Here is a 12,783-nt window from a genome sequence, read left to right on the forward strand (position 1 = left end):
TTCCCAGAGGATTGCTTTCCATGAAAGTGAATTAGCAAAATGTTGCCTTTTCTCCCCAAGTTTGGGGATATACTTTGCTTCTAACTTACTATTACTGAGTATAAGGCTGCCATTCTTGACATTAACACTTATGTCATGTGATCTGGGTTCCAAGGCAGAACCTGGCAAGAGAGAAGAGTGACTGGGAGTTACTGTCTGGACTAAAAAACATGGCACTCACATCTTTGACAGTTCACAGATGGAAGGGGGAGCTCACCCTGAAATGGTGAGGATGCTAACCCCTTTTTCTTGGTCTACAAGTCATCTTTACCTCACATAAAATGCTCTTTCCATCCACAACATTCAGCTATTGTATGACTTAGAAGTTCTCTTCTACCAAACAATCCACACCTGAAATCCCAGAAATCAACCTAGTCCAGACTGGAAGTGTGCTGTGACTAAAAAGCAGGAAGTAGCTTATTTTTCAGTTACAGAAAGCAGGCCAAGCCACAGACCATCACTCACATCATAGGCATTGTTTGGTTGAGGCCAATAGTTTCCGACATTTGATGAATGCACATAATGTCCCCTGCTACACAAACATAGTACAGTATCACATTCCCTCACTAGAGTTATGTCTGTGTAACAGGGCACATACAGAAAGCAACCGGACCCAGACTTTTGTGTCAGGCAGAGGCACAGCAGCAGAGTCTGACCTGGCTTGTGGGTTCTCCTAGGCTCTACCTACTGTTCTGGGTGTCTGCTGCCAGGGACAAGCTGGATTCTTGGAAGCAGATTTGTTACATTAGTTTATGTTATATGTCCTCAAGTCGGAACAGCCTTACTGTATATGATCCTAACAGAGTTCTCAAGTTATATGATGTATTTAAGGCATAACTTTACTGATGCTACCCACTACCCCATGAGTTTCCATAGCTGAGCAGGGAATTGAACCCAGTCCTAGCCAGTTATTTTATCCATACACCACACAGGGTCTCTAGTATTTTAAGTGGCTGTGAATTTCATACGTTATTTATGCGCTGTATAAGAAAGTATTTTCTTTACTTTTTATGGCATTGCGACCATAATGTTATAGTTGGTCTTCACTAGATAACACCCATTGTTTAACTTAGATTAACACAACTCCATATTTTATTCAATGGGTCAACTCTCACTAAGACGATCAATCAGAATTAGGCCATGATTTCATGACTGGTAACACTGAGCCCAAATTGTGAGCCTCAACTAGAATATGCTTATTGAATCAAGGGGGGTTACACAAGGGTGGTTGACTCAACAAGTCACATTCATTTAGCGGGCCAACTTTAGTTTGCAGTAACAATTGTTCATCAGGTTCCTCATGATGTTAAGAGGCCATCTTAGTTTGTTTCTTCCCAGTTTACAAACCTGCAAAATGGCAAAAGGCTTTGGCACTTAGGGTGCACTGTCTGATGATCATACCCGTTTGGTTGGGGCTGCCTGACACGCTAGGAATATTTGCAGGGTGATGGAGACACTCATTAACTGATAAGACTGGCATTCCCACCTTGGTATCTTTGGCTTTTCCATTAATCACAATGACTGATACAGACTGAATGAGTGTAATTCAAGCTCAGGTACAGTACAAAGCTTTTTTTTCAAGCAAATATTCTGGAGCCATGGTTGGTGTTTTACACCTTTATTTGCTTTTGTTTGTAATTATTATTTCAAATGCATGAATACAAAAAGAAAGAAATGACCTTCCCATCACCTTGTAAATACACAGTTATGAATAATGATTCAGTCAGAAAATGCAGAAACTCTTATATACACTAACATATTAGATTCCCATGTTCAATATTTCTATGAACAAAATGCATGAATTAACTCTCTTCATTAACTTTAAAAAGTCAAGTTTCGTTAAACTCTGAGAATACTGAGTGCCCTCTCTTATACATAGGTATTCTGTTAGCTTTGTCATTTTGACAATTCCCTGGGTTCTGTGTTATCTGTATAGACGGGATTATGTATTTAAGCCATTTATTGGCTATCTGTATTTTTATTCTTGCTCTTTTTAACAACATTCTACTTAAATATCCAAAATAAAGTAACAAAATCAAAATATATCTTTTATACTGGAGCACCCTCATTATACTGTATGTGGTCAATATTAACCAATTTTTGTATACATTACCAACATTGATCTTGTACAGTTTTATTTCATATACACATGGTGTTAGGAGCCTAGTATGTTTAAGCTACCGCCAGTCAGCCTTATTGACACAGTCTTTTAAGTGATATCAGTGCAGCAGATAGAAATGGGAAGAACTACCATATGCATCCAGCTTGGGAAGCATCGTGTAGAAAGGGGTGCCCCAGGCTACTTGTCCAGAGGGCATTCCAGACAGCCTACAGACAAGTTTTCACTGTCCATCTTTCTCTGCTTAGATTTCTATTTGCTATCTGCAGACTTTCTTCAAAGCCTGTGATTGCCTTTTAAGCTGCTGTTTTCTCCTCCCAAACTACCCCTAATTGGGTGCACCTTCTGTGTCCTCCTTTCCTCCCCCCACCTCCCTGATTGTAATGAGCTGCAGAAATGGAAAAGGCCCCGACAGAGTAGTGGCTTTGCTCCTTCCTAATGAGAGAGACATTATTTCCGGACCAAAAAACATCATTAAGAGTATGGAGCCAGTGTTGTAAGGACTTAATTACATGCTCCAGGAGGAACAAGAAAATCTTATTAAAAGAACTTGGTAGTCATTAAAGAAAAAGAAATCTAAGCCCTGAGTAAAAGAAGAAGTGAGAGCCTCTGGAAAACAAAAGGTAAGCTTTTATCAACCATCTCTTGTAGCTGGCTTTATTAAATAACACAATTGGTTATCTGCATCTAAGATTGCATCAGTAGCTTGTACCAACATCAGCCCTTGACACCACACCCTAGAGAACCTAGTTTGTACCAGAGTTTGTGAAACTTTATCACTGTGAGCCTCTGTCAGTAATAATTTGAGCCTTCCCTAGAAGTAATTTAGGATGTGTTTACTTTTTGCATTGCCATTCCGTTCTGTTAAAGCTGAGCTAAATGATAAGGCAAGGGGGGTGGGAATGTGTAACCCTTCAGATATCGTTGGATTGCAACACCAATCAGCTGGAGCCAGCACTGTCAAAAGCAAGGGATAATGGGAGTTCAGTCCAGCAATATCAGGAGGGTCACACTTCCTCCAAGCCTTGCTATAAGCAATCACTGGGAAAAAACCCAACAACATGACATCCAGAGTTTGAAAGACTGGATTGTGTGGTGGTGCACATCCCTACAGCTTGGGAAGGTTTGGCGGAGATACGTCGTCCTCTATTTTTCTGTTTCTACTGCGGAATTCTAACCTGCCACCCCCCCAAAAAAAACCACCCCAAACGAGCAAACACCAACCCCTACACTTTTAGGACTGAAATAAACTTGAAATGCGAAACAATTGTATACCAATCAAAGAGGATTTTTATATTTTGCAAAATGGTCTGCAGGTTTTTCACGAAGAAATGTTGGCAGAACATGAACTCTGAACTTGAGAACTTTGAAAACTCTGAGATTGTAACTCTGACCCAAAGGACAGGGAGCATATTGTTGGAAGAAGAGTTTTGTGAAGTGAAATAAGGCATCTGATTATCCTAGCATGAACTTGTTTGGTTTTGTCATCATAAGGAAAACATGTGCTTCATTTGCAAGTCTGATTGTACATTAAAGATATTGTATGCCTAGAAGGAAAACATAATAGCAGGAAATACACATCTTCCTTAATATATGATTTGACCCTTACAATTTTGCCAGTTTATGTCCTCCTTTATCTTGGTTAGTCAGTGCAGGCGTGCCTTTGCCAAGAAGGTTCACAAAGACAGATACAGTAGTTTGAATCCTGAACAGAATAAGGGAGGTAAGATTTTGAGTGGAGAAACATCACACAGAGGAAGTCTTAAGGATCTCCTACCTTCTGCTATGTCTTTATTTCTAACCACTTTCTCCTGAAGCATCTTTTTCTGTTAGATTCTAATGGTTAGAATAATGCTGCAGGCAACCGTAGCCACACATTTTAGTTATATGCATGGGCAGGCATGGAAAGGAAGACTGTTCTCTGTGAAAACATAATATAGTCAAGAAAGTTGGGTCAGAAGCTGAGATTTTTTTCTGTTCTGCTAAAATCAAATGGAAACAACATCAGCTTTACCGCTGTATAAAAGGATGAAGGAAAAGGACTTACTAGATGGAAAGGGAAGTGGGCGGGATGCAGCACACAGATTCAGCTTTCTCTCCCCTTAGGACCATATCCCCTTTGGGATAAAAGCAGCAGCCTAGTGGAAATCAGATAGGCTTGGGTTTTAATTCTGGGACAGCTTTCTCCAAACCAAAATTTCTAGACTGGCAGCAATAGCTCTGTTTCTCAGAGTAGACCAAACAGCTCTTCTGTACACACAGTTTCCTAGTTTGGTTCTGAGTTACTCAGTTAGTCAATGTTATAGATAAATACAAAGAGAGAAGTACAGGTTACAACAGGTAGTGGATGGTTCCTATTTTCTTAACTTTAGAAAATGCTGTTCTTCAATGCCCTTGCTTTACATCATTGGCTGTTATATTGATGATCCATAGGAAAAAGCTGATCTTGCTTCTTCTGTACTAGGAAGATGCTCCATTAACTTCTTGATGTCCTGGGATCTGAATGCTTATGCTGGAAGCCCTTTCTGAATTACTGAAACCTTTCTAGCAAAGCAGTTTTCCTGCTAGAGTGGAGACTGATGTAGCATTTTAAGAGTCATGCTCTTACTGAGTTCTGTACAATGAAATATCTATCTCTTGAGGCAGGTTCTGGGGGGCGGGAAGTCACATATTTCAGTTTGAACAGAGAAGTACATGGAATGCTACTTGGCTAGCACCTATGACATCACCCACACTACTTTGTTGAACCCCAAAGCAGTTTTGCAACTGTTTTTAAAATGTGTATGGGATTTCTTCCAGAAAATGAAGCATAAATCTACTGTACATACGAATAAATGTATATGCATTGCTTCCATTTGTTAAAAAGGACAGGTCACCTAAAGGATGAAAATGTCATATTAGGTTAAATGGCAGTGGATTGCTCATATATATCTTTAAAAAAAAATCTGTATTTTCCAAAGCACTGTTTGGAATTCCCAACCAGCACTTCTCCACATAATTTATACTAATACGTTTGCATGATGTCATTGAGCAGTGAGAATGCTGGTCGACAAGGAGGGAAGTTGAGGTTCCCTCCTTGTAGACAAAAACAAGGACCGAGAGAATTCACATCCACATCATAGTTTACTTTGAGCACTGTGCAACTCAGGTCCTTCAGATCTCTCCCACCCATTTTTCTTCTCCACCGCTGTAGCGATTGCTGCCTTCCACCATTCCCAGTTTAAACCAAACCACAATTTGCTGGTGTTGTACCAACTTCCAGACAGTGTTGTGCCTCACACCGAGAAAGGCAGGAGGAAACTACCATATGCAAGGGGAGGAAATGGCAGATGAGTCTGGAACGAGATTTGTGAGTAGTACCACCACATGTCTGAGTCCCACTGAGGACTATGCAGGGGCTAATTAACCCACTCCTTGGAAAACCAAGGGCTTTGCATGGAGGAATTTGATCCAGGAGGTTTGTGGAGGAACAGAATTGTCTCCAAACCTCAGCAGCAATGTCAGTACCAACCAGAGGCAAAGGAGGCCAGCTGGGCTTCAGTATGAAAACTGCAGATGTTACATAAGCTGTTGCAATCAGCCATCACAGCGAGATATGGAAAGCAGTGAAAAAATGCCGTATGAATTCTTCCAAGTACTTTTGTTCTGGGCAGGAGAAGAAACGGGTGGCTAAAGAACTTTGAAGAATGGTTTGGATGCAACATAAACATAACTGTTAAGAGCTGCAATATCCACATTTGCAATGGCTATGATACTGTCCAGCCTTCAGCAGGAAAGGAATGAGGAAAAGAAAGGAAAGAGAGTAGAGGGAGAATTATGCCTGAGAGTCCCCCCAGGCTGATTCACATCATACTAAACCATGATTTGGCATCAATGCTGAACCATCTCACTGCGTCAAGGGCACAGAACCTGTCCTTGTGGAACAGTTGAAAATTCAGTGCATGTTTCTCCAATCCCCTGTTTGATCAGGCATCTCTTACTTCCTGTTGATTCAATCGGAACCCAACAGGCATGCACTTCTAAAGTCACTAGGCTCCTACGACTAACGTTTATTTATTTAGTATTAACATCTTTGCAAGAAAATTAAATCCACACAGCACGCCGCTCCCCGTATGCAGGCAACGGAAATTTTCTCCTCCGGGTGCTCCGACTTCTCACCGCTTTGTGATAGCATCAGCTTTCATGCAATTCCTGATTTGTATCATGGAGGTGACCTCCAGCAGGCGCCTGCTGTCTCTTATCAGCCCTTGTACTTCTCAAAAACTGCAAGGAGTCTCTTTGGCACCTTAAAGGTCCAGTGGCCTCATTTCCTCTTTCCAAGGTCCTGCTGGAAAAAGGTGGCCTTTGTTAACAGGAAATTATTAAAACTCAGTGTGCTACTTTCTTTGTTACTGTTTTTCTGCATGGCTCCTGTCATTAGCATGAGGTTGAACATTCCTTTAGGCAAACTGAGATTTTTGCCATCAACAGAGCTTTTCACCAGAGCAGGGACCTGATCTCATGAACCTGAAATGCAAAGCAAAATGGGGAGGTTATAAAGATTTTGTGTAGGTGATATAAATGAAGAAGTCTCCGCATACGCTACTGTTTTCCACAGTTTGGAAAAGTTACTTTTTGATGGCCATGCTTCTTGCAAGTTTCTATGACCAGAGTCCAAAAAAGGTAACTTTTCCAAGCTCTATTGTTTAAACACAGGCTTTGTCCAAGTCACAACCTGTTCCCTGTGAAGCAAACTGGAATTCTCTGTAGGAAAGAGTGTGTAATAGTAAGAGTCCTACATAGGTTGTTGTTTATCTTGCATATTTCCTTTAGCATCCAAGTTAAGGTTTGTGACTCAATATGACTGTTTTCTCTGTTTGATGCAGGTGTTAACAGAAATACATAGCTGTGCAATCCTATGCCTACCTACTTAGTAGTCAGCCCCACCAAATACATTAGACTTCTGCCAGGTAAGCATGCATTGATTGTAGTCTGAGTTTAAAAACATAACACAAAGGGCAGTCCTTAATTTTTGTAAAAGTAAGATGCTTGCTATAATGCCCTGATTTTTTTAAAATTCAGCTCTAATATTTGGCCACTGATTTCTGGTCACTCTAGAGGGGTGGTTCCCAACCCTGGGTAGGCCAAGGGTTCTTGGACTGCCCCCATTCCCAGAAGCCTTCACCATCAGCTGTTCTGGCTGGGGTTTCTGGGAGTTGCAGTTCAAGAATACCTGGGTTACTCAAGACTGGGAACCTCTGCTCTAGAACAGTGGTTCTTAACCTTTGTTACTCGGATGTTTTTGAACTGCAACTCCCAGAAACCCCAGCCAGCACAGTTGGTGGTGAAGGCTTCTGGGAGTTGCAGTCCAAAACTCCTGAGTAACCCAAGGTTAAGAACCAGTGCTCTAGAAGATAGACTATATCTCTTGAATTAAACAGAAGCTTATTATTATTTATTGGCCAGAGGTCACTAACAAATAGGCCAAACAATAACAGGCTGTTGAATCTGTAAATTCTGTTATCTGAACAAAAAGCAGAGGAATTGAGATGAATGGGGAGTAACTAAGAAAAGGATGAGCATGTTACAGTAGCTCAACTCGTTGTTTGGCTTAGTTGATTGCACTAGAGTAGGCCCATGCAATCAATGGTATCTATGGAGGAGTTGACTCACCAAATCTCCACTGATTCAATGGGCCTAGGTAAAGGTAAAGGTTCCCCTTGACATTTAGTTCAGTCATGTCCGAGTCTAGGGCGCAATGATCATCCCTGTCTCCAAGCCATAGAGCCAGCTTTTGTCCGAAGACAGTTTCCGTGGTCACGTGGCCAATGCGACTAGACATGGAATGCTGTTACCTGCCCACCGAGGTGGTACCTATTTATCTACTCGCATTTACATGCTTTGGAACTGCTAGGTTGGCGAGGAGCTGGGACAAGCGATGGGAGCTCACTCCGTCGTGTGGATTCGATCTCACAACTGCTGGTCTTCTGACCCTGAAGCACAGAGGCTTCTGCGGTTTAACCTGCAGTGGCACCACATCCCGCAGCGCCACCACATCCCGCAGCGCCACCACATCCCGCAGCGCCACCACATCCCGCAGCGCCACCACATCCCGCAGCGCCACCACATCAATGGACCTACTCTGGTGCAATTTAGGGCTCGTCTACACAGTCTTCTCCACCTCTGTAGTGATGGCTGCCTTCCACCATTCCTGGTTTAAAACAAACCGGAATTTGCTGGTGTTGTACTGACCGGCAAAAAGTATTGTGCCTCAGACCAAGTGGGCTGGATCAGGCCAAACAGGGTCAGCAGGAGGCCTGGTACACCACTCAGTGTGATCCTTGCATCCAAATGGCATACAGAACTCAAGCAACCCTATTTGGTCCACAATAGCCTACTGTCAATTTGCCAGTATTGTGAAGTGGTTTAATAAAAGAGCCACTTCAGGTTATTGGCAAATTAGTCACTTCCTTGGCTCCATGGAGGGACCGAGGAAGTGAAGCAGAGTTTTTTAAAGTGTGTATTAGTGTGTATAAGGGCAGTGAATATGTGCTGCGCCACTTTTAAAAAAATAAGACTAATATTGAAAAGACAAATATAAAGCTTCCTCCTCGTATGCTTTTCTTTTAAAGGTTCGGCTGCAGGCTAGTTCTAGACTATACCTTTAAAAAAGCTAACAAAAGCTGAGGGAGTAATTAATTTGCCAATAGCCTGAAGTGGCTGTCTTATTAAGCTACTTCACAATATTGACAAATTAGAGGATGGTGTGTTGCTTTTGGTGTGTTTCCAGCAATCAAACATGCTAGAAATGGACCAAACCAGGATGATCTTGCATGCCTCCAAAAACACAAAAAAAGTAAAAGCGCCTGACAGGAGCCAGAAAGGTGCAAGCAGGAATGCTTCAGAGGCAATTTGGTTCACTTCAGCAAATACACTGTGTGATCGTTGTCAAAATAAGCAAACCAATCCGTTTCTGCAGCGATCCAAACAGTAGGCTAAATGCTAAATGCCCATCTCTTCACATTCTTACTATGCTAAGTAAAAGGATTTCAGCCAGTAAATATGCTGAGTATTCACTGGCCTGATCTGCTTGAATCTTTATGAATGCATTGCTCCTTTGGAGTCCATACATTTAAATGTGTATTTCTTACTTCTGCAAACCTGTTATGGCTACAGTCCTGGTGAAACTACTCCCGTTTGCAATGGGAAGGAGGGAAGTGTGTGCCTCTGAAGAGCAACTCTGAGAAAGTTTCCCCAAACTTGTTTTTCCAAAAGGGACACATTATGTGAAAAGTTATCACTTCTACCCTTTTCTTTTCCATCAGCAAAAAGTTAATGTTAATTAATGAAATGTTGTTCCATTCTTGGTTGATAAAATGGGGCTTGCTTATCTAAGGCCAATATTGAACATCCTGAAGATTTAATAGAAGAGAAATATGGTGCTTTTTAAAGAATTCTGGATATCCAGTACTCACCTTGCAGACACCTCTCTTCCTGTTATCCCCATCCTTGTTTCTCCGTCATCATGACATTAGAAAGAGGCTCTGAAGCTTTCACCAGTTGATGTCACTGTGCAGTGAAGCATTTATTATTTCTGTTCCACTCCTTACAGATCATATTACAGTAGCTCTTCTGGGAACTAGTGCTCAAGTTCTGGTTTCCCTACATAAAACACAAAAACATAGCATAGTTTACAGTTATTGCAACATATGCTCCTTTCTATAAAACAGGTCCTTTGCAGTTTTCTGTTGTTTCCTCCTGAACTTCTCCATGTTACAGCTTTATTTTGTAAATGACTCCAGTTTTATACAATTAGCAAGAACGTCTGCTCATAAATTAAACCCCATTGAGCTTAAAACTGTGAAATGCTCCCATAGAAGAGGGCACAGAGTTGCAACCTTATCTCTTAAAAATATCAGCAGCTGGGGTATGGGTGTTTCACTCCAACCCTTCATGGTGAGGCTGCTCCCCTGCTTTGGACTATAGGATGTTCCCCACTGACTGTGTTGATGGGGTTAGATAGCAATGGTGGCATTACGATAACATTTGACTCAACATTCAATCCAGCAAGAACATCTGCTGTGGGAAGTTCACTGAAATGAATGAGATTTAAGGAAACACATTATGTTACCTTGTGGTGGAGTATGACCCATCCTCTTGCCTGTTTTCCTCTGTTGTTTCGCTGAAAGATGGAAAGCATAGGGAGAGTGTTCACATGGATACATCTATCAAGGCAGCAGCTTGAACCTTTATGCAGGCTGAGGACTGGATGGCTCCCTCCTCTTGGTCCCGTAACAAATGGGAACTTTAGCATAATCCACATTCCACTCAAACAGATCTTGGAAATAACTGGTTCCAAATTATAACAGTTCCTTTTTACAACAAAGATAATACAAACTAAGCCTTGTGGTGCAGTGGTTAAACTGCAGTACTGCAGCCACAACTCTGCTCATAACCAGGTTCAATCCCACGCAGCTGGCTTCATGTTCACTCAGCTTTTCATCCTTCTGAGGTCAGTAAATTGAATACCCGCTAACTGAGCAATGTGTAGCCTGCACAATTAAATTGTAAATTGCCAGAGAGTGCTTTAAGTACACTTTTAAAAAACGTTATGATTAAGTGCACTAGGGATAACTTTATTCTTTCAGTAGTGTAACGTGTAATATTTACTTACTTTGGACAAGTGGTAGGAACTTTCTCTCACACATACCCTGCCCGATGCCTTTTCTTTTACCCTCCTTTCTCTGCCCCCTCATTTCCATTAGTCTTCCCCTCTTTCTACTCCAGTATTTGCCCAGTCTTTCACTCTGCTCCCTCCCTTTCTCTCTCTTTTGAAGCATTCAAAAGTACTGCAGAAGGAAGTAGTAGCCCCACTTTGCTTAATATTTTCTCCGTTGTGCTTCTGCTACAGTGGGGCTGCCTAAAGGCCCTATGACAAAAAGAAAATGCTTCTCATGGCTACAGCTTCCCCTCCACTGCTGAGAGAAGTCTTCCACCTAGGATCATTCTTGGAGAAAGAGGGGCAAGGCTTAAAAATATAATGTCAAATACTAACTAGGTTCTATTCTGCAGGCACACCATAAAAATCTCATTAAGAAGAGTCAGAGAACAACATTTAGATAAAAAACAAACCAAGGCCTACTCAGCAACTCAGGTAAACTAATTGAAAGAAACCCCAAACCAAGGGCAAGGGAAAAATCAGGATCTTACTGTTCTGGCAAGTAGGTTTAATTCCAAGTCGTAAACACAGTTTGAGGCAAACTCAGGGGAGATGTTTCCAGCAGCCTTAGTGTACTAGGATTGTAGCTTATGTTGTTCAGATGTTGAGATCACCATCCAGAGCAAAACTGTAGGGTTGTCAGCAGGTAAAGAAAGGACTCTGGGGGATGAATGTCCCCACGAGGCCCTATGGATTATCGAGTTCAGCCCCTGTTAAGGAGACACAGTGGGGAATCAAACTCCCAACCTCTCACTCCAGAGACCTAAACCACTGAGCTATCAAGCAGTTCTCCAGATCCCAGCAAAAATCCAGTCTCAAAGGCAATGCTGAGAACACAATGCTGAGATGCTTGAATAGACCCTTATGACCAAGGTTCCTTCTAAGGTGCATGGCTGCGCAAGCACACGTGACTCCGCCCCCTCCGTGCAGGGCTCCTCCTCTTCTGCACACCCACAGTGATAGGTTCCAGCCTCTTTGGTTCTATTCACAATGGAACCCTGGGGGAGGGGCAGAGTTGCGCATGTGGGGGAGGGGGGAGTTGTGCACACAAGAGGCAGTGCCCTGCCCAGCAGGGCTGAAAATTAGAAGAAATGTTGCTTATCACACAATTGAACCTAGCATCAAGACTATGAAAGGTATGCTTTTCTTATTTTTCCCCCCATTGGATTAAGATTAAATGGTAAAAAGGAGAGTCTACATGTGAGTATTAAACTAAGGAGAAGAAATCCTCCTAAGTAATGGACACAGAAGGGATTTTGTGTAGCCTCTGAAATCCACAACACCACTGCATGCAAAAGATAATTACCCCAAGGTGAGGTATAGACTTTCAATGACAACTGAATAATTGGTCATTACTGGCTTTCTGGGACTTCAAGTGCTATTAGCATCTATTAGCATTTTATAGTTGTTTTTGGCTCCAGGCTGCCAAACAAAGGACAGCTTCAAAATATGACTTCTTTCGGGATTTCTTCAGAAAAAGGGGTTGCCTCGTGGGGACATTCATCCCCCAGAGTCCTTTCTTTACCTGCTGACAACCCTACAGTTTTGCTCTGGATGGTGATCTCAACATCTGAACAACATAAGCTACAATCCTAGTATACTAAGGCTGCTGGAAACATCTCCCCTGAGTTTGCCTCAAACTGTGTTTACGACTTGGAATTAAACCTACTTGCCAGAACAGTAAGATCCTGATTTTTTCCCTTGCCCTTGGTTTGGGGTTTCTTTCAATTAGTTTACCTGAGTTGCTGAGTAGGCCTTGGTTTGTTTTTTATCTAAATGTTGTTCTCTGACTCTTCTTAACAGGATTTTTATGGTGTGCCTGCAGAATAGAACCTAGTTAGTATTTGACATTATATTTTTAAGCCTTGCCCCTCTTTCTCCAAGAATGATCCTAGGTGGAAGACTTCTCTCAGCAGTGGAGGGGAAG

General features: G+C 42.0%; 1 protein-coding gene and 1 long non-coding RNA gene across 3 annotated transcripts in view; one reads left to right on the forward strand and one right to left on the reverse strand.

The window, feature by feature from the left end:
• Positions 1-2,654: 2,654 nt before the first annotated feature.
• Positions 2,655-12,783, forward strand: part of CYGB (cytoglobin) — a 132,169-nt gene continuing 122,040 nt past the window's right edge. For both annotated transcript variants that reach the window (XM_020806489.3, XM_020806490.3), the window contains exons 1-2: positions 2,655-2,781; positions 7,024-7,107. In XM_020806489.3, the coding sequence (XP_020662148.1) occupies positions 7,056-7,107 (52 nt within the window). In that variant the 5' untranslated portion in view covers positions 2,655-2,781; positions 7,024-7,055. The remainder of the gene's footprint in view (positions 2,782-7,023; positions 7,108-12,783) is intronic.
• Positions 6,196-12,783, reverse strand: part of LOC140704551 (uncharacterized) — a 52,456-nt gene continuing 45,868 nt past the window's right edge. Inside the window, exons 2-4 of the long non-coding RNA XR_012083801.2 lie at positions 10,269-10,319; positions 9,613-9,799; positions 6,196-6,664 (exon numbers count right to left, since the gene is read on the reverse strand). This is a non-coding gene — a long non-coding RNA (uncharacterized LOC140704551). The remainder of the gene's footprint in view (positions 6,665-9,612; positions 9,800-10,268; positions 10,320-12,783) is intronic.

This window comes from Pogona vitticeps, chromosome 2 (assembly GCF_051106095.1).
Source record: "Pogona vitticeps strain Pit_001003342236 chromosome 2, PviZW2.1, whole genome shotgun sequence".
Taxonomy (NCBI): domain Eukaryota; kingdom Metazoa; phylum Chordata; class Lepidosauria; order Squamata; family Agamidae; genus Pogona; species Pogona vitticeps.